Genomic DNA, 21,356 nt, shown 5'->3' with positions numbered 1-21,356 from the left:
AAAAAAAAAACAGTTAACAACAATTAACTTTGATGAACTAATGAATCATGGTAAAAAAAAGCCATGAATTCTATGTGCAGTATTCCCCTAGCGCTGGAGTTCTCCCGTTCTCCTTGATCGGTAAACTTGGTCTTGGCTTGCTGGCTGTTCGTGCTGATCTTCTGGGGGAGGGGCCTGTTGCTGTGGTTTCCAAATGTCTTTGCCGGAGGCTGAATTGCCCCGCCCTTGTTGGTCCGGGCTAAGCAAGCTGCTCGGGTTTGATCTCAGGAGCTTTTGTTCCCTGCAAGCTCTCCGTACAGCCTTGGAAGACCAGGGCAAAAATGGTGGCCTCCCAATCTCCACCCGGAGGAGCTGAGAACTCGGGGCCCCGCTCCTCAGTGCGCCCCCAGAGAAAAGCAGTCACTCCCGTCTCCCCGGTCGCCGGCCGCACTCCGTGCTCACCCGGCCTGTGACCGAGCGTTGCTATCTCTGGCGCCCGACCCCGTATGGAGTCTCCAAACCCAGCAGATCCCTGCGGTGCGTTCCCGTGCCTCTCCTCCCTGGGAAGGAAGGGGAGTCTCCCCGGATCTGCCACTTGTTGGGTCCCTGCTGGAGGAGCCGTGCCCCGACTGGGCGGCAGATCACAGTTTATGGTAACCCCGAGCTGAGACCTGCGCCTCGGCTCCGTCTCTGCAGCCGGCTTCCCCGCTCCGATACCTGGGAGCTGTGGCGCACTCAGGCACCCCCAGTCTTTCTGTGACCCCGAGGGTCCTGAGACCACACTGTCCCGGGAGGATTCCACCCCCTGCTTAGCCACTGGAGCAACGTCCCTCCGCGGAGCCGACTTCTAAAAGTTCCGATTTTGTGCTCCGCGGCTCTAGCACTTGCCAGAAGCGGCCGACGGAGGCCCCTCCCCCGCCGTCTATCCTCCCGAATATCGCCTCGGATTCACTTCTCCGCACGTCCTACCTTCCAGTAAGTGGTCGCTTCTCTGTTCAGAGAGTTGTTGCTACTCTCCTCTTTGATCTCCTGTCGAGTTCGTAGGTGTTCAGAATGGTTTGATCCCTATTCAGCTGAATTCCTGAGACCAGACGAAATCTAGGTCTCCTACTCCTCCGCCATCTTGCTCCGCCCCTATTTATTAAAATTTAAAATAATATGCTCTTTGACCCAGAATTCCACTTCTATGAATTTATCCATAGATGTACTCTCGCATGTGCACAAAGCTATTTATGTTTACACAAGGGTAGTCTTTGCAGTTTTAGTGTAAATAAAAAAAAAAATAAAATGCTCATTCATGTAATGGGCTGATATGTGCTTTTCAGAATCAGTAGCACTCCATGTGCTGATATGGAAAAATCATCAAGAAATATTTTTAAGTGAAAGAAGCAAGATTTTGAAGAGTGATTATCTCTTGTATTTAAAAATCCATGTTGGTGATGTGTATGTGGGTGTAGCACCTGCACATGTATATTTGTAAACAAAAGGGAAATTGGGGCACCCGGGTGGCTTAGCCAGTTAAGCGTCCAACTCTTGGTTTCTGGCTCAGATCATAATCTCAGGGTCATGATCTCAGGGTCGTGAGATGGAGTCTTACATTGAGCCCCATGTTGAGCCCTGCTGAGCCCCGTAGGTTGGGTTCCATGCTCAGCACAGAGTCTGCTCCAGATTCTTTCCCCTCCTTCTCCCTCCTCCCCCTGCTTCTCTGCCTGCTCACACTCTTCCTTTCTACAGAAAACTTCCCTCTCACTCTCTATCTAAAATAAATAAATAAATCTTAGAAAAAAGGGAAATTGCTTATGTACAAGTTTTTGTTTCTCATAGAAACTTTCACAAAAGCATGCAAGAAACCATTGCCTAGTTATTTCTCGGGAGTAGAACTTGAGGTTTTCAGCTGGAAGGAATATCACCTTTCATTGTATATTCCTTGGTCTTTTTTCAGTTTGTAACCATGTCCCTGTATGATGACCGTACATTTTAGAAAGATCAACTTTCCTTAGCAGGCATTCCTTAGCTTCTTCCCTAGTGTGGTGATCATATCATCGTCTCTTTTACATTTTCTAAATTTTGTTTTGTTCACAGGCACAGAAATATACCAGTAGAATGATTTGATAGTTATCTAGTTGTGCTCGAGGGATGAGACAAGTGTAGGGTCCTCCTACAGCACCACCATCTTATGAGATATACCAATAAATTGCCATTTAGGGAAGGGTCTAAAATGAGTTGTCAGATCTTTAAGGTGATAAAATATTATTCAAAAACTGAAGCTATGTGTTATATTGTTGGATATGATTATTTGCATGTTGTGATTATAATGAATATTTTCCCACAAGGCCATTATAAATCTAAAATTCTTTTATTCTCTCCTTCATTCTCATTAATAAATTTGGAAACAGAAACATGCCTTAGTAAAAAAAAAAAAAGAATAGAAAAGTTTAAAAACATCCAAATCTTGGCAATACACCTAAAGTGTTCATTTTGTATTTTTCTTTATTAGACTTAACTTGAAATGATATGGGATATAAATCCTTAAAACTTGCAAGTTACATGTGATTTATAAGAGTATCTATGAAATATTTGTTACCATTTAGTTTTGCTCTTTACACCATTTGGTTTTATTCCTGACTCACCTGGTGTCTGCTTAACTTGCTAAATTGTCATCATATCTTAAAACTTTTAGGTGTATATCATTTTTTAGAACACAATTTGAAGGTATCATGCTGAGTTTCTGTTTTTAAAGAGAGGAGTAAGAATTGTTCCGTTATAGTGGGCATCATAATGCTAACCATTATCTCAAATTAGACAAGACTTCCAATAGGCAAACGAGGTAGGCACATGTACGCTTGAGGAGTTTTGCTGAGATTGATAGGGTTTCCATCCAATCGAATGTCCTCTAGCGCCTTACGAATATAAGTCAAATTTTTAACATTGCAGAAAGTATCTTCATGCATCTCCAAAATGTTGTTATTCTAGAAGAGATGGACAATAAATGATAAGGCAAAATATAATATATACTTATTATTGATTAATAACACAGTCCATTTTGCTTCACCCCCATTTTAATTCTTTTGTTCCTTCTCTTATCCAAAGATGCATGTTATGGGATCATTATACCTGGGGCACTTTCTGGGCTATGGGGGTTAAATCACTGAAGCACAAAGTAGGTACAGCCTTGCCCTAAAGCAGCTCACACTTCAGTAGTAGAAATGTAAGATACGGAGGTGAGAAAACAAATGTAAAGAAAAAACTATTTCTAAAACTGATGGGTACTGCAAAGGAAGAGTGGTAACTGTGGAAAGTTGTCTTAAAGAGAGAGCAATGGAGCTGAGAATGGAATAACAACACACGGGCATGGAAAGAGCCAAGGTAGTGACATTGCAGGGAGAGAGAAGACCACGTTCAGTCTGAGTAATTACCTTGGAATGTTCAAGAATGGGAAAAGAGTCAACATGGCTGGAGTAGAGTGAGGGAGAAAGTGAGAAACTATCAGGAAGATAAGCAGGACCCAGAAATATAGATATTTAAAAATAGTTTTACTGAGTATATTTCACATACCATAAAATTCTTTCATTTTAAGTATATGGTTCAGTGGTTTTTAAGATAGTCACAGAGTTGTACAACCATTACCATAGTTTAATTTCATTTTTTAATTTTTTAATTAATATTTTTCACCATAATTTAATTTTAGAACATGTTAAACCCTGTAGATATTAGCAATTACCTCCCCCCGCCTCCATTTTCCCCTATCTTTAGCCCATGGTGACTTCTAATTTACTTTCTGTTTTTATGGATTTTCCTATTTTAGATATTTTATGTAAATAGAATCATAGATCATCTTCTGTGACTGGGTTCTTTTACTTAGAATTGCATTTTCAAGGTTTATATATTTTGTACCATGTATCAGTACTTCCTTGTGTTTTATTGTCTGATAATATTCCATTGTGTGGATATACCACATTTTTATCCTTTCATCAGTTAATAGAAATTTGGATTTTTTTTCTACTTTTGACCCTTATGAATAATGCTTCTATGAACATTTGCAAACAAGTTTTGTGTTTACATATGTTTTCAGATCTCCTGGGTATATACCTGGGAGTTGAATTGTGGGTTTATAGTAACTCTGTGTTTAATATTTCAAGGAAGTGTCAAACTTTTCCAAAGTAGCTGCACCATTTTCGATTCCTACCAGCAATGTATGTGTTCCAATTTTCTCTGCATCCTAATCAACACTTGTAATTATCTGTCTCTTATTTTAGCCAACCAAGTGGATGTGAAGTGGTATCTCATTGTGGTTTAATTCATGGCTAGTGTATTGAATACAATTGATATTTTATATTGATTTTATAACCTGCCACATTGCTGAACTCATTTATTAATTCAAATGGTTTAGTGGATTACTTGTGACTTTCTATATAAAAGATCTATAGATCAATTTGGGGAGTATTTCCTTCTTATTATTAAATCTTCCAAACCATGAATATGGACTATCTTTCCCTTATTTAGTAAAAGGCAAAATATTTATGTGTTTTGAAGAGAAACCAGAGTATCTGTTTCTCCCCAGATAAAATTATATATGTTTAAGGAGAACAGAATAATGTTATGATATATGTTTACATTGTGAAATGATTACCACAATCAAGCTAATTAACATTTCCATCACCTCCCACGGTTACCTTTTTTTGTTTCTGGTAAGAACACTTAAGATCTACTCTCAACAAATTTCAAGTACACAATAGGATATTCTTAACTATGGTCTCCATGCTGTATTACATTTTATCTCCAGAACTTACTCATTCTGAATAACTAAAACTTTATATTCTTTGACCAACATGTTCCCATATCCCCCAGTCCCCGAGTCCTGGCACCATTCTACTCTCTGCTTCTTTGAGTTTGACTTTTTAGATTCCACATATAAGTGAGATCTTACAGTATGTGTCCGTCTGTGTCTGGCTTATTTCACTTAGCATAATATTCTCACCCATGTTGTTGCAAATAGCAGAATTTTCTCTTTTTAAAATTTTTTTTCTTTTTTAAAGAATGAATAATATCCCATTGTATACATGAGATGCTACCTCACTGAATAGCTATTATCAAAAAGACCAAAGATAACAAGGTTGACAAGGTTGTGGAAAAAAAGGGAATCCTTGTGTACTACTGGTGGGAATGTAAGGGGTACAGTCATTATAGGAAATGGTAAGGTAAATTCACCCTTAATAGACACATAAATTGCTTCCATATCTTGGCAATTGTGAATAATGCTGCAGTGAACATGAGAGTGCAGATGTCTCTTTGAGATACCGATTTCATTTCCCTTGGATATATACTCAGAAGTGGGATTGCTCAATCATATGGTGGTTCTGTTAAATGTTTTGAAGAACCTCCATACCATTTCCTATAAACTGTACCCCTTACATTCCCACCAATAGTATGCAAGGGTTCCCTTTTTTTTTCACAACCTTGTCAACCTTGTTATCTTTGATCTTTTTGATAATAGCTATTCAGTGAGGTGACATCTCATTGTGGTTTTGATTTGCATTTCCCTTATGATTAATGATGTTGAGCATCCTTTCATATACCTGTTGGCTATTTGTATGCTTTCTTTTAAGAAATGTCTACTTAGGTCCTTTGCCAATATTTTAATTGATTTTTTATTGAGTTATTTGAGTTTTGTACATATTTCTGATATTAACCCTTTATCAAATGTATGGTTTGTAGATATCTTCTCCCATTTATAGGTTATCTCTTCTCTCTGTTGACTGTTTCCTTTGCTGTGCAGAAAGCTTTCAAAAATGTAGTGTTCAGTCTACAAATCTTGTACTTTTTTGATTAAAATTTTTCTTAGGTGATTTATTATTTTGTGATTAGTATAAATAGAATTGTTTTCTTAATTTCATTTTCAGATTGTTCATTTCTAGTGTATACATATACAATTAATATTTGTATATCGATTTTTTATCTATGGCATTGCTTAAATGATTTTTTAGATTTCTTCTTTGACTCATTGCTTATTAGGGAAAGTGTTGTTTAATATCCTTATATTTGTGAATTTTCCAAATTTTCTTTGTTGTTGATTTGTATTTTAGTTCCATTGTAATCAGAAAAGTACTTTGCATGATTTCAGTTCTTTTCAGTTTTTTGTGGCTAGTTTTGTGGCCTAGTATATGACCTATCCTGGAAAATGTTCATTGAACCCTTGAGAACCATGTATATTTTGCTGTTGTTGGGTGGAATGCTGTGTAGATGACTGTTAAGTGTAGTTGATTTTTAAGATGTTGTTAAGGTGTTCTTGAACTATTTCCTAGTTGATCTTATGACTGGTTGTTCTATTATTGAAAATGGAGTATTGAAGATCCAACTTATTGTTGAATTGTCTATTTTTCCTTTCAATTCTGACAGTTTATGCTTCACACATTTTGAGACATATTGTTTATAATCATTATAATAATGTAATAATGATTAATAACAATAATATGGGTGTATAATTATATATGATTAGGTGCATATATGTTTATAATCCTTATATCTTTCTGATGGCTTGACCCTCTCCTCATTACAAAGTGTCCACGAGGAATAAAAGGTTAGTGCCTAGGTGCTGTACTACTCCCTTTGATAGGTAATAGGTACCTGCTGTTAATAATAACTGTGCCTTACATGTAAGTACTTATCATGTTCCAGTAAGTGTACTATTCACTTCATAATCTAAAACTGTGGTGCGGGGAGGCTCAGATATTTTTTCCAATCTTTAGATAGTATTAGAAATAGAATTTCAGTCCAGAGAATCTGCTTTTGCCAGAGCCTTCATTCTTAATTACTATACTATATTTTGGCAAAAATTTTGAAAGGAATCAATATTGGGGATTTTTATATAAGTATTAAAAATATAAAGTGAAGACAATGTAAATTAAAAACAGCTATATACTGGATATTGGTGAGGTAGTCATGAGAAGGGAGATTTTTAAAGGGTGCACTTAATGCCTTTTAAACCTTAGAATAAGGAATATGAAGCCAAGTACTTTTTTTTAAATATTGTATTGCATACATAAGCCCACTGTGTTTGAATACAACATCAGAGACGCAGTTACTTTGTAGGGTCAATATTATCACAGACAATAGTAATAAAATTTAATTCAGAATTAGAAAACACATTGGAAACACATTTTCTTAATCCAGAGTGATGGAAGTCTGTCATCTCTCAGCAGATAGGAATGCCCTAGGATTGAATTTAATTCAATACATAAAACCTAAAATTAAAAGCTAAAATTGACATTTTTTTTCCTCTCTTGAAAGCTAGAAATTAATTTAGATTTTTCTTTCTCCCATTTTTCTTTTCCATTTCTAAGTCTTACACGTTTCTTCAGCAGATAAAGTTTTCAGTTTTTTTTTCCAAAAGTAATTTTGGGTGCCAGAAAGATGCATTATGATTTGACAAAGACTGAAAATCTTTAAAGACTAAGGTCATCATCAATAAATCAGTATAGGCAGGCATGAATGTACAAAAACCTTGCGCTCTGATCGAGAGAGTGAATGAGAGGAGAAAAAGAAGAAAAATGGTGACAGTATGTCAACAAGTCATTTATAAACAGTTTTAGTGTCCTGACTTCCTCCTCTTTGCTTTTGTTTTCCATGGAGCTGTTGGGCATACCTTACTGGTGGAAGCCTACCTGAAGGTGAAGGGCCCGTAGATTTTCTGGGAGTGGCAGAGGGATGTGGTCCAAATTGTTATCCGTGAGGTAGAGGTGATGGAGATCATACATATCCTGTAAACATTCCAAATGTAGAGAATTAGTGGAAATTAGCGGCACCACAATTGTATTTTCCATTCCCTGTTCATGCAACTATTTGTAAAATGACACATGCCTGTCAAGGTCTCGTTTTGCAAAGATGAAGGAGATTGGTTCTCCAGGTCACTAGACAATTCAAATGAGTTTTGGAAAAATTAACTGTAAGTGAATATTTCTTGATGAAAATGTAAAGTGCTTCTCAATCTCTACAAAGAACCTTGCTTTGCCCACTCTTAACTTTTTCTGTTTAAGCAAGGCAGTGTCTTCACATAGAAGACATTCTGCATAGGATTTGGAGGATTTGGGTAAGGCAGAGGAAGAATGGCCTTCGTGTTACAGGGATGGAGAAAAAAGAATTTCTCTCCAACAAAATCCTGTTCTCTCTAGTACAAGTACCAGGAAAAGGGCAGCCTAGCAAGACCAAAAAAAAAAAAAAAAACATTTAGACAATAACAGGTCTACTCTAGCTGACCACCATAGAACAAACCGTGACTCATCACCACCCATGCCAACAAAAGCTGAATGGGGAGACTGAACTTTGACCCTTGGCAGGCTACAATGAGGTGTCCTAGCTCCCTCGCCTACCAGGGTTACAGGAGAGCTGGTGGAGAAATAGGCCTTCTGCCATTGCTCCGTGCTGATTGGTCCACACAGCCCCCTGCACTTTCCCTGTGTCCCTTCAAACAGGATTTTAAATGTGTTTGTTTAACAGACATTTAGAAAAGCAGCTTGAATACAGTTAAGAGTGGGTAAGAAAACTGGTTGGTGAGTGTTCTCATACTCTATGCTGTTACTCTAAGCAAGACCGTCTAGCCCCAAACTTGCTTTCTTCACTTAGAAAACAAAATTTCTAAGATTAATCAAATCCATTCTTTTTACAAGGTAATTTAAAAGACTTCTACCTCAAGGCACCACCCACACCCTGCACAAGTTGTCATCCTTTAAGCCACATAGAATATTCGCCTTGAGTGGAGTTCTTGGAAAATGCAGGTTGTCTGGCTGACACCATTTCCAGGTGCTCCTTAGAGACTTGCACTCCAGGGAGCCCCTCACTCCTTACGCCAGCTCTGCACTCTGTTCTTGTTGTTCGACCAGCCTCAGAACTTACCAAAATGCAATATTTCCCAAAAGCTTGATACATTAGTATTGTATGGTTTACTTTAGGAGGTAAAAATCTCATCAAATTGAATCTCCTTATGGAAACAAAAATGCTCGTCATTGACGGTAAATGGGGCAGAAGGATGAGAGTCTTCCATATCCAAACTTAAAACTCACTTTAAATGCTTCTTGCTTTATTCCTTTCTTTCCCAGCCTATTGTTGCTGATATCGATAAATGTCAAAGTATTTGGCAGTTCGGGAAGCTGCCTTATTTTATTGTCACGCAGGACAAGCTCCCGGAGGTGAGGCAGCTTTCTGAATGCATCCTCATCAATCTCAGATATTAGATTTGATGTCAGATCGATCCTTCTTAAATCATCTAGAAGGAAAAATGAAGGAAATAGTTAAATACTCTTGAATATGTTTTGCTCACATAAAAATGTGAAGATAAATTTTCCCACGTAAAAGTAAATATAAATATGAAGTGAATTAGCAATAGGCAATTAATGAAATAATTATTTCTAACTACTCTATATAAAAATTTAATTGTTTCCACCTAATACTATACATATTTATGTACTTGTAAGAAAGCATAACTTTAACAAAGGTATTGACACATTATATTTAAAATAACTGGTCTTTTCCCTACATTCTTCATAAACTTTGTCTAGATTTTACTATTTAAAAGGTTTTCCTCAGTGATGACAGGTTGCTATATTTTCTAATAGTTACAGATACATTAGCATTAAAACACAAAGACATTAAAAAGAAATCTTCAAATGATTAAAACACTTTATAAAGACAAGTACCAAAATTCTTCTAAGTTGGCAACCATTATAAAGTCAAAATATAGGCTTGTATGCATCAATCATAAAGCAATTGCGCTTTAATGGAAGCCTATTCAAACAACTCAAATCCTCGTAAATATAGGACCATGACTTTTACTCAATGTCATGACATGATAATGAGTTCTAGTCTATAAAATATACATATTTATGATTCTATTTCTTGAAAATATAGTATGTGAAAATATCAACTATATAGTTTCATAATGACCTTTAACACTAAATCATTTTTTCACATAATTAAAGTAAACCTTCAAATATTTCAATAAGAAAGAATAGTTGATTTATGAGCCACATTTTCATATTCAAGTTTCATTTTATAGTACAACAATTTTAGGAAAGTCTGTAAAGAAGACAAAGATATTAGTGCTGTCATCCATACTTAGGCTTGCAAAATCATTTTTGTGGATCTTTTTAATTCTGTTGAAGCGGGAATAGAAATAAGCAGTGTTCTTGGGTAGTGCAGGAATAGCATCAAGTTCATGGTCATCACAGTATACAGTGGTACTTATACACGTACACAGAAGGCAGGTTGGAAAGTCTAAAAGGTAGAGGCAAATAATTATATGTAAGTAACAAAAGCAATTTCTAAGAAATAATGTGATTAGATATTTGTTAAATAAGTTTACAGTCTCATACAGGCCTTCCTGGCATATTTCATATTTTCTCATATAGTTTTCTGTAAATCGAAATTAAAGTCAAACGTACCAATTAAAGCAGCCGCAATAATTAGTACATTCTTTGTACTGTTTTAAATTTTATTTTAAATTACCGAGTGGATACAGTGTGGTGGTTGCTTTTATACTTATTAGAAATTCTTTTCAAATGTAAATATTAAGACTGTGGCTTTATAAATCGCATCACACATAATATTTTTATTAGGTCTTTGGTTCAATATTTAAACACCCCACCAAAACAATCTGCTTCAAGAAAAAGATAGGGTAATAATCATTAATATGAATTCACTCAGTATGTAATTACTGAATCCTTTCTAGGTAAATGACACTGTGCTAGCTGGTGAAACAGTGAGGAGCACAAAGAGACACAATTCTATTTTATGATCTTCTATGTAAGATAAATGTGACTTGCACAAATAAAATGATGACTGTGCAAAATGTCATGATATATATGAGCATAAAATAGGGGAATTTGACTCAGTCTGACAGTCATGGTTCTCTGAGAGGGTGATAACTGAGTTGAGATCTGCAAGAACAGAAGGAGTTGACCATGCAGGGGGGAGTGAGGAGTACACGGGCAGAGGAAGCGGCATGTGCCAAGGCCCTTCACTTTGGAGGGACTGAAAGATGGTCCATGCGGCTGTAGCACAGAGAGCACTGAAATGTATGGGACATACCATACAGAGGCCCTATCGTCTGTGTTATTGCAGGTTTTGTTCCTTATCCTAAGGGTGGGCAGGGTATTGCATGATGAGATTTGCATATTAAGAAATCATTCTGCTTGAAGGTGTGGTAGAAGACGGAGGGAGGGCAAGTGGACAGAGTGGAGAATGAGTTGTCATCTAGATAAAAGATGATGGTTGCTTGGCTGGGGTCATGGTGACATGTCGAATAAAAGGCAACAGATCCAAAAGGTATTTGTGAGGCTGGATTATATCTCAACATATTGGTCTGTCTCTATCGCATGCACGCGCACATATATATACACCTCCTTCACGCTCTGTTTAGTGGTCCTGTAGAGGACAGTGAGCTTCTAAGGAAGATAGAAAAGCAATGACCAGAAGGAAAGGAAGAAAAGAGAATGGGGAGATGTTATGGAGGCCAGATGGAGAGAGAGAGAGTTTGACGGCAAAGGGAATAGAAAACATTCTAAGGCTGCTGAGATGTCAGGTAGGTTAAGGACTGAAAATATCTCTTGGATTACTCCTTGTGGTGGTTATAGGCTACTTCAGTAAGAGCTGTGGAGTGATGGGGCTGGAAGCCAGATTAACAGCCAGTTGAGGAGGGAATTGGGGTGCAGAGATAGTTACAGCAAATACAGACAATGCTATTGAGATGTTTGTGAAGGAGGAGAGAGAAGCGGTGATAGGTATAAGCAGTTACATTTGTGGTGTGTAAATGGACTGAAGCGGGCAAAATTTGAAGAAAAAGATCCAAAGTAGGAGAAGTTGAATATCAAAAGGATCCTGAGAAGGCAGTAGGAAATGGGACCAGAAGCATAGCGGGAAGGATCACATCCTCCACGTGAGAGGACAGTTTGTTGTAATGGGGGGGGGGGGGGTAAGGCACATGCATGTCAGTGTAGGTAAAAATTACATCTGAAAACAGAAAGACTGAAAAGCTGCTGACCAGAAGATTTCTCTGTGGAGTAGGGGGCTCAGCTCTCTGATGAGCTTGAGGAGTCAAGGGAGGAGGAGAAGGTTGGTAAGGTGTGAGGTGAACAGAGGATGCGAAAGAGCCATGAAGGAAACTAGATGGAAGTGATGGGAGGACTTTCTTGCGATTGCTCAGTGTTCAGTTCATCCCAGTTTCGCTGGGACTTTCCTGGGTTTAGCCTTGAAAATCCCCCACGGTGGGACCCCTCACTCCCAGGCAAACCAGGACACTCGGTTGCCTGAGTTGAAGGATCCATTTGTAGTCTGTGATCAAGAACTAGTAATGCACCTACTAAGGTCTTCTTGCTATCATTAAGTAGGAAAGTTATTTACAATAATAGCTTCAGAAATGAAAACTATATTATGACTGGAAATCTAGGAAAGACAATTTAAGGGGAAGCTATAAAATATTTAACACTTGCCAATTTTTCAAATCATTATAAATTAATATTTGCCACTTATAAAATTTTTAAAAAGTAAGGCATTTGAGTCTTCTATATATTCATGGCTTTGCTAATTTAGCAATAATACTTAGGGTAATTTATATATATATATATATTCACAAGAGTTATAATTTAATTCTCTTTTTTCCACTCATAACCCAAGTCTACTTTATATGGCTTCAAAATGTTGTTTTTAGAAATTTGTATTAATAGTAAAAAATATATATTTTTATTACTAATGCTCTAAATATTTCTTTCCAAGCTATTTAACTTTGATGAATATATAAGATTTAAATTTGGGGGTGTCTGGGTGGCTCAGTCAGTTAAGCATCTGCCTTTGGCTCAGGTTCCTGGGATTGAGCCCCACATCTGGCTCCCTGCTCAGTGGGGAGTCTGCTTCTCCCTCTCCTCCTGCTCATGCTCTCTCTCTCTTGCTTGCTCACTCTCTCTCTCAAGGGAATAAAGAAAATCTTTAAAAAAAATGATTTAAATTTAATTTAAAAGTTTAGAATTTCTGGCAATGCTTCATCTGTGGAAATGAAAATGTTAATTAAAGTTTTAACTTCATTACTCACCCTCAGACTACTTTGGAGATAACTTTTTTTTCCTAAAGTCGTAGATTTTTTATATGGTTTCAAAGCTGACATTCTTGAGCTATAATTTTGACTAAAGCTTTTGAAAAGATTGGGCATTATGTTTTTCTGTTGTGCCTTGGCTTGGCTAATAGACCTGAGTATAGGTAATGATGCCAGATTAGTCAAATTTTGACGGATCTGAAATTATTTAAAAGTTAATCATGTTCTAGATATATTTTCTTTCCCTACTGGAAACTTTCTTCTGGGCACTTAGGTTTGCTTCTATTGTATGTGCATCTCCTTGGTTTTATCTGGAGAGTGTTCTACTCCATAGAATGTTAACTATGTGGAAAGAATATAATGTATCCATTAGAGATACTGGCTTAGGGTTTAGTGGTCTCTATTCGCATTTCAGCACTGCTATGTACCACCTCCATGATCTTGGACAACTTTTACACTATGTTGGGGCTTTAGTTTTCCTTTTTGTAAAGTGGAAATAACAATACCTAGTACATAGTATCATTCTGACTCTTCAAAGAGTTCATATACATAAAACACTTTAGTGGTTGGCATATACACAGCGTTTTACAAAAGACAACTCTTTACATAACTTACTGGTACAGTTAAAAACTGGTAGATGCAGAGAGTAGATTGATGGTTACCAGGGGCTGGGTGGGGAGTGATGGGGAGTGGCTGGTCAACAGCTGTAAAGTTTCAGTTATGCAAAACGATTAAGTTCTGGAGGTCTGCTGTACAACATAATGCTGAGAGTTAACAAAACTGTAGTGTACACTGAAACATTTGTTGAGAGTAAAAAAATAAACTCTTTTATCAATAATAGAGTCATGAGAATAACTAACATTTATTATGTTTACTATGGGTCAGGCACTAAATTCATTCATTTAATCCTTACAACAATTCTGTGAAGTAAGATCTATTATTTATTATCCCATATTTTAGACGAGGAAACTAAGGCAAAAAACACCGAATGCCTTGCTCCATATTGTGTATCCAGCAAGTCCCAAAGCTGGCATTTGAATGCCCTCCCTTTTGTTCTCTCAGTATGTTCTGTACAGAGTTTTGTCATACTATCTGGAACATATTATTGTTCCTCTACATTTGTTTGCATGTCTGTTTCCCTGTACTAGATAAAAAAGTTCCTGAGAACAGTAATCATTTTGAGATAAGTTTTTATCTCCAGAGCTTAGAGTACAAACACACTTCAACTCTGTACTCATAAACCTTTGCAATAGGAATTCTACTCATTTTTCTACACCCCCTTGTTATGCCATTCTCTGTGTGGGAAAGCCTTCTGGTGTGAGTCCATCTGAGTACCCTCAAGGATGACACTGACAAATTTTAGAAAGAACTATAGACAGATCATATTTAGCATCAGGAACTCTTTCTCATTAACTAAAAGGCTCTGGTTTAGATCACCATCAGGCTGTACAAGATGGAGTCCAGTGTTATGGAATGCCTTCCACTCGGCTGCTCCTGAGGACTGAATGAGAAGAAGCCTATGTTCCAATAAATACACAGACAAGAATCAGAACAGGCTCGCTTTAAACCCCGTGTGAGAAACTAACAGCTATGGGATCTCTGACAAGTTCTTACCATTTTTGAGCTGGTTTCCTCAGTAAGAAAGACCTAAGACCTTTACACGGAGGTTGTTGTAGTCGAATGAGAGAATGTGAGGTGGGCGTTGTGACCCACAGATAGTCTGTGCCCAGTCAGTGTAAAATATTACTACTCTTGCCGTCATCAAAATCAGCCATCATTTTCTTACCACCCTGAACTGCTGTGGCCAGCTCTGTGAGACATAGATTCTCATCTTCCTAACAGCGTAGTGGATTCTTTGTTCTAGAAATGCATTCCACCACCAAGGTTTGGAGTAATGATGCTAGATAAATATTTTTGTCCCAAATCTTTGGTTATTTGATAATTTCCATCACGCCAAAGCTGAATTATTAAAACTGCTTTATATTTGAAGACAATATACATGTATATCTTCTGCTTCAAAGATCCTATGACAAAACTCTCTCTGTGGGTCATGCGGGTTGCCTGTGGCATTGAGGTAGGACCAAGTGGACTTAATCCAAATCAGCCTTGATGGACCTGACCTTCGTTGGTGTGTGGGCCCAGAACCCCGGTGAATTCAGGCTCCTGTGGAGAAGAGCCATCGATCAGTCTGGGGGTGGACTCCTCCTCCTCCTCTTCTTCAGCTTCCTCTGGCGGTGGGGGTGGGGTAAGGAGCTCTCTGTTCCCAGAAGGCATCACTGTGGCTATTTCAATCTGAAAAAGAAACAAATTCATCAGGCAACCTTCTTAATCACCCATCCTATGAGACAGGGACACAAATTTTTAAAATATCAATTTTTGCCACAAGAGGTCGCTGGTGTTCTGAAGTGCAACACTGCAGGGCCCGCCTGCCTGGTCAGCTGAGCACATGTGGTTCGTTACTGTTATTGCTGGTTATAATTCATTTTGCTTCTCAAATCTTAGTAATAATTTCCAGTGCCCATGTTTTTTTGTTTTTTTGTTTTTTTTGGTCATCTTGCTTTTTCAAACATTCTTACATGTTTATTCATTTTTTTAAAAAACCTCATTTATTGTTTTCTAAATACATAGCTTTGCAAGAACGCATTATTGTTGTGGAAGATTCAAATTAACCCAGCAGCGTGCAGAATAAAATCCCAAAGTCCCTTTACTTTGAAGCTCTGATACAATTCCCTTTGAAGATAACAACCATTAAGAAATTAAGGTTAATGTTCCTTTGAGTCCTTTTATTTTATTTTTTTAAAAGATTTATTTATTTATTTGAGAGAGAGAATGAGATAGAGAGAGAGAACATGAGAGAGGGGAGGGTCAGAGGGAGAAGCAGACTCCCTGCCGAGCAGGGAGCCTGATGCAGGACTCGATCCCGGGACTCCAGGATCATGACCTGAGCTGAAGGCAGTGGCTTAACCGACTGAGCCACCCGGGCACCCTTTTAATCCTTTGTTTCCTAGACTCAAATATTCTGGGTTTGTTTGTTTGTGTGTGTTTTTTGTTTTGTGGGTTTTGTTTTTGTTTTTGTTTTTTACAATTTACACTTCTTCCAATTGTTTTACTGTAAAGCATCCTTTCTACCAAAAGAAAAATATACATGGAGATAGAAAAACTATATGATTTGATTATGATGTGCCATTTCTCATATACTTTCAATATTATTTTGAGTAACAAGTATTACCAACAATATTTGGGCTTGTTAAATTGACCTTTTTGAGAGCTTTGACAATAGAGGGAACTTATTAAAATTGAAAAAAATGCTCAAATATTTTTTCAGGGATTGTATCTTAGATTATATTTGGTTTTCTCTTCTTGCATATTTTAGGTAATGAGTAACTGCTCTTAAGAACACTGTTTGCATTTGGAATAACTCCTTACTCTCAAATCCCTTCCCATGCCTCAATGTCTCTTCCTCTGTATTATTTAATAAATGTCTACCTCCCTGACAACCTTGTCACCTTAGGCAGGACATCTGCTCAAGACCGTTTGTTGGCAACATGCAGCACCAACTTTTGGGGGCATACTTTCTTCATGACATCCCCAGAAATCCCAGTTTCTCCTTTTACCACCCTGATAGGGCTGCTTGATCCTTCCCACACTTCATTTGCATTTATTAAAAAGGCAAAAAACCCCACACAAATTACCTTCTAATTTACTTAATGTCAAAATGACATGCACAGTATTAATTTTATGTGTAAAATAAGTACCTAACTAGGCCAGACATTTTCTGAGTATTTTGGAGAGATGTTTTAGATGATCACAATATTTTAAGATGCATTTATTATTTAATATCATTTTTAAGTAAATTTGAATACGTTGCTTGACAAATGAAAATTATCCTTTTAAAAGATAAACTCTTTTGTCAGTTTACACTTTTGAATTGTGTCTCTATGTTTCTGTCGAGTCTCCCCATTTTCGCCCGTCCTACACTGTATTTTAATGACTCCATCAGTTTTCTGCCCACTAGATGGGCCACTCTATGTTACATGTTTTATCTTTGTACTTCAAGGTTATGGCATAATAGGGGATCAACAAGTACTTATTAAATCAATTTTAAAACTGCTTGTCCAAAATATATCTAATTCACAGCTTTATATTTAATTTTAGAGATTTAATAAGAATTACTCATAAGAATCACTTAAAGCATGAAATCAAACCAAAAGCAACTCATACTGTATTTGGTGAATTAGAAAGCCATACATGAAGATTTTGTAAAACTTGGTCAAAAATCTCCACTTGAAAAGATTGGGCACACTTCCTTAAACAGGGAGACATACGGTTTCCATCTGCAGGATCAGAATGAAGCAGATTTAGAAGGAATAGACCTGCAGAGGCCAAAAGGAGGCTCCAGGAAGAGCAGAAATTGAGACAGATGTTTCATGGAATGGAGGCAGCCTAAAGGGAGAAACACATTCCAGACACGTCGCCTTGAATCTTTAGCTTTGCAGGAGAAATGTTTGCACATACTTTCTACAGATAATTGTTTTTCCACTGATCTGACGTGAAGCTGTAAGGTCTCACTTGTCATCCAATATAATGAGACAAAAACAGCTTTTGTGTTTATCAGAACCTGTTTTGTTCATGCTTACTTGCTAATAAAATGTGAATGTTGAACAGTTTTGAAGACCAAGTGAAAGGAATGCTTTTTCAGCTCAGCAAAATCCCAGAACTATAAACTCAAAGTGCTGTTCCTGGTAAGCTGTTTACGTTGCAGACGCATTTATTCTCACTATTGAATAGAAATGGTTTAGGCTTCTGTCTTTTTTTTTTCTTCTTCTTTTAACAATTTCCATACTACGATATGAAGTTGTGAGGCAATGCATGCAAAGAGCGGAAGCCAGGGAAGCATGAGCACCTGGCTCTCCATGTGGCTGACTTTTATGCTTACGCTACAGAAACCTAAATTTGGGGATAAACACAAATGGCCAGAAAACATCCCTGCCCCTTTTTCTCAAGCTACAACTGGCAACCCTCAAATGCAAATATAACCAAGGCTCTGATATAAATATTCATTCTTCCTGAATTTTCCTCCATTATTTTTCCTTTTACCTCCTTGTTTTACTCTGACCTGTTCCCTACTAAAATGTTTAAACCACTTTATTATATTTACCTGAGTTTTGCAAACAGTAAATACAAAGGATCACTCCTGCCCATGGCCTTGGACTTAGCCATCTCTGTGCTTGCATATCTTCTCGACATGGGACCAGCAGGGCACATCTCTGAGTTGCCTGGTTTGTAGTAAGTTGTCAATTTCTATCCCCTTCCTACCAGGCTTTAGAGCTATAGATAGTTTATGTCATGGTGGACTGTATTTAGGAGTACATTCCATGCCCATGAAAGAATATGTCTGCACCAGAGATGACAAATGCATAGCCCAAAGACAGTGACCTGGGTAGAGGGAAGTGTCAGCAGATGTCAGGTTGGAGCGATAATAGTGCCAAGAAGAGTCATCAGGCCTGCCTCAGCCTCTGCACCCCACACAGCCTTGAGTCCTTGTAAGTAACCTAGCACCTCAGTACAATCTCAGGGGAAAAGGGGTTGACATGACCCTCAGGTGTCTTAGATAAAGTCTTTGCTCCCTGGAGACATCAGGACACTCAGTAGAAAATGATTCAGTTACCTTTCTTGCACCAGATGATGTGACTGAGACTTTCACCAGCAATATTTATATCATTTAAGAATAATGCAAAATATTGGAGACTTCCATTCTCTAATAATCAGAAGAGTTATCCACAGAAAAGTCTTCCTATAAAAGTATGCAGCACCATTTTAAGTGGTAACATTTGGTTATAAATTATTTTAATCAAATCCATTTGTCTTTTAGCAAAAAACACATCTAAATGACCCGTAGGACCATATTGCTACCATTGGATCTACTTAATATGTTTGTCTCAATTTCAGAGTAAAATATGAAAAAATAGTGCATTTGGAAACAATGGTCATACTTCTTGACTGCTTCCCTTTGCCAGGGAACCCTGTCAGTACTGACTTCTTCTTGAACATGCTCCTTATACCTGTTCAGGATGGTCACAAGGCATTTTCGGCTCCTAAGCATGTGTTTTGACAAATAAAACATAATGTGTGTTTTTTTCCAAATATCTTGATATCTTTTGATCTCAGCACTTAATCTGCAGCTAAATTTCCAATAAGGAACTTAACAAAAATGTCACGTATGCAATAACAGAAAGAAAGCTATGAAAGAGTTCAGGATACTCAGATTTGATACCTACCTTCATGAATGAATGCCAAGATCATTGAATGAAAGAGTGAAATTGTAAATGACGGAAGGTTTGCCAGTCTTTATAATTATCTAATCAGCCAGAATGAATGTGCCAAGCCTCACACTTAAATTATGATCATTATGTCCACTTTACTTGTCAGTATTATTTTCAAACATCTATCAATACATTTTTTTTTTCGTGTATCCACCACCATCACCATAATCTAAGTCCTACCTTGTCTTGCTGGGAATACAACAATAGTTTACTTATAGGAAGTTGGCACCTCCTCCATTATATATTCACTCTGTAATGAGAATAAGCTCTTAAAAAGGCAAAGCTAATCATGTCAACCTCTGCTTAAAATCCTTAAATGGATTTTTATTCTTTTTTTTTTAATATTTTAGTTTAGTTATTTATTTGACAGAGAGAGAGAGCACGCAAGCACAAGCAGGGGGAGCGGCAGAGGGAGAGGAGAAGCTGGCCCCCCACAGAATAGGGAGCCCCGGGGCGCCTGGGTGGCTCAGATGGTTAAGCGTCTGCCTTCGGCTCAGGTCATGATCCCAGGGTTCTGGGATCGAGTCCCGCGTCGGGCTCCCTGCTCCTTGGGAGCCTGCTTCTCCCTCTGCCTCTCTCTCTCTCTCTCTCTCTCTCTCTGTCTTTCATGAATAAATAAATAAAATCTTTAAAAAAAAAAAAAAAGAATAGGGAGCCCGATGCGGGGTTCGATCCCAGTACCCTGGGATCATGACCTGAGCTGAAGGCAAATGCTTAACCAACTGAGCCACCGAAGCACCCCTGGATTTTTATTCTTAATAGCCACAAGAACATTGTCCTTGCAGAAACACAGAAACATAGTAGTTAAGAGGAAGGATTCTGAGGAGGTGAGCTTGACTCTAGCCTACATCTGAGACCTTGGGTGAGTTACTTTATCTCCTGAGCCTCAGTTTCTCGATCTGTAAAATCCTGGTATATCTAGTAGATAGTACAGCTGTGTTAGGATGAAAATGTTAAAACACAGTAAGTGCCATGGAAATTTACTAGTATTATTTGCTATTTATATTTTTGCTATTTTTATTTCATGTTTGCTATCATTATTAAAATAAATCCAAAACACTTTGACTTACAAGGTCCTGCGTGGCTTGGCCTTTCTAGTGTCTCCTTCCTCCATTTCATATCAATGGGCTCTTCTGCTGCACTGGCCATCTTTAATTTCTTATGCTCCTTGTTCTATGAGACATTTGCATGTACGAGTTGTTCTGCTTGGAATTCCCTCCATTCCTCATCTTTTTTCCCCCAATCTTATTTTTTTTTATTTTTTAACAGCTTTATTGACAATACAGTAAATCCATGAAGAAAAAGAAAGTAAAAGCATGTATACACTGAGATTCTTGTTGACTCATTGATATTCACTTAAAGATGAGGATATAATTGTTCCTATTAGCATACAAAAAATAATGCGGATTTTAGTGTATATATTAATAGGGTCTGGGATAGAGTCACAGTGAGGCCTCTATCCCAAGAAATTGAAGTGACTTTAGATTGTTCTCATGATATAAAACTGACCTTAAAAATGCACAGGAAAGAAACCATTCCTCCCAAGTGTTTGGGAACAGCTTCCTGACTCTTGACTTACTAGTGATAATAGTCCAGCTAAAGAAAGAAAAAAATAAAATGAAGAGGGTGGCAGCCTAAAAAAATCATGTTCAGGAAAGAATGGTTTATTATTGTGGCCAGCATTGTTTGAAGGAGAGAAATATTAAATTTGTTGAATATACATAAAAGTCACTAAAGAGATCACCTCTGGTATCAAAAGAAGTTTTATTGGATCTCATCAGGGACTAGATGAAAATAACTAGCATGAATTGAATATTCACTATGTGAGAAACTGCTATGTTCTTTCCATTGATTCACATGTTATTATCAGAATAACTCTTTGTTATTCTGATTTGAAGGTGCAGTAATCATGCACATTTAATAGATTTGTAAACTGAGACCCGGGAGAGGAGGATCAAATAAATTGTCAGAGGTTACAT

At 37.5% G+C, this 21,356-nt stretch overlaps 1 protein-coding gene across 1 annotated transcript in view; it reads right to left on the bottom strand.

Annotated features, from left to right (window-relative positions):
- Positions 1-2,777: 2,777 nt before the first annotated feature.
- Positions 2,778-21,356, bottom strand: part of EPYC (epiphycan) — a 41,764-nt gene continuing 23,185 nt past the window's right edge. Inside the window, exons 5-9 of the mRNA XM_025881221.1 lie at positions 15,175-15,346; positions 10,087-10,245; positions 9,036-9,238; positions 7,641-7,736; positions 2,778-2,948 (exon numbers count right to left, since the gene is read on the bottom strand). Of these exons, the coding sequence (XP_025737006.1) occupies positions 2,778-2,948; positions 7,641-7,736; positions 9,036-9,238; positions 10,087-10,245; positions 15,175-15,346 (801 nt within the window). The remainder of the gene's footprint in view (positions 2,949-7,640; positions 7,737-9,035; positions 9,239-10,086; positions 10,246-15,174; positions 15,347-21,356) is intronic.

The sequence above is a fragment of the Callorhinus ursinus genome, unplaced genomic scaffold (assembly GCF_003265705.2).
Source record: "Callorhinus ursinus isolate GAN/ISIS: 27379988/994484 unplaced genomic scaffold, GSC_fseal_2.0 scaffold14, whole genome shotgun sequence".
Classification (NCBI taxonomy): Eukaryota; Metazoa; Chordata; class Mammalia; order Carnivora; family Otariidae; genus Callorhinus; species Callorhinus ursinus.
The sequence above is the reverse complement of the archived record's forward strand: the minus strand, read 5'-3'. Positions and strand labels throughout refer to the sequence as shown.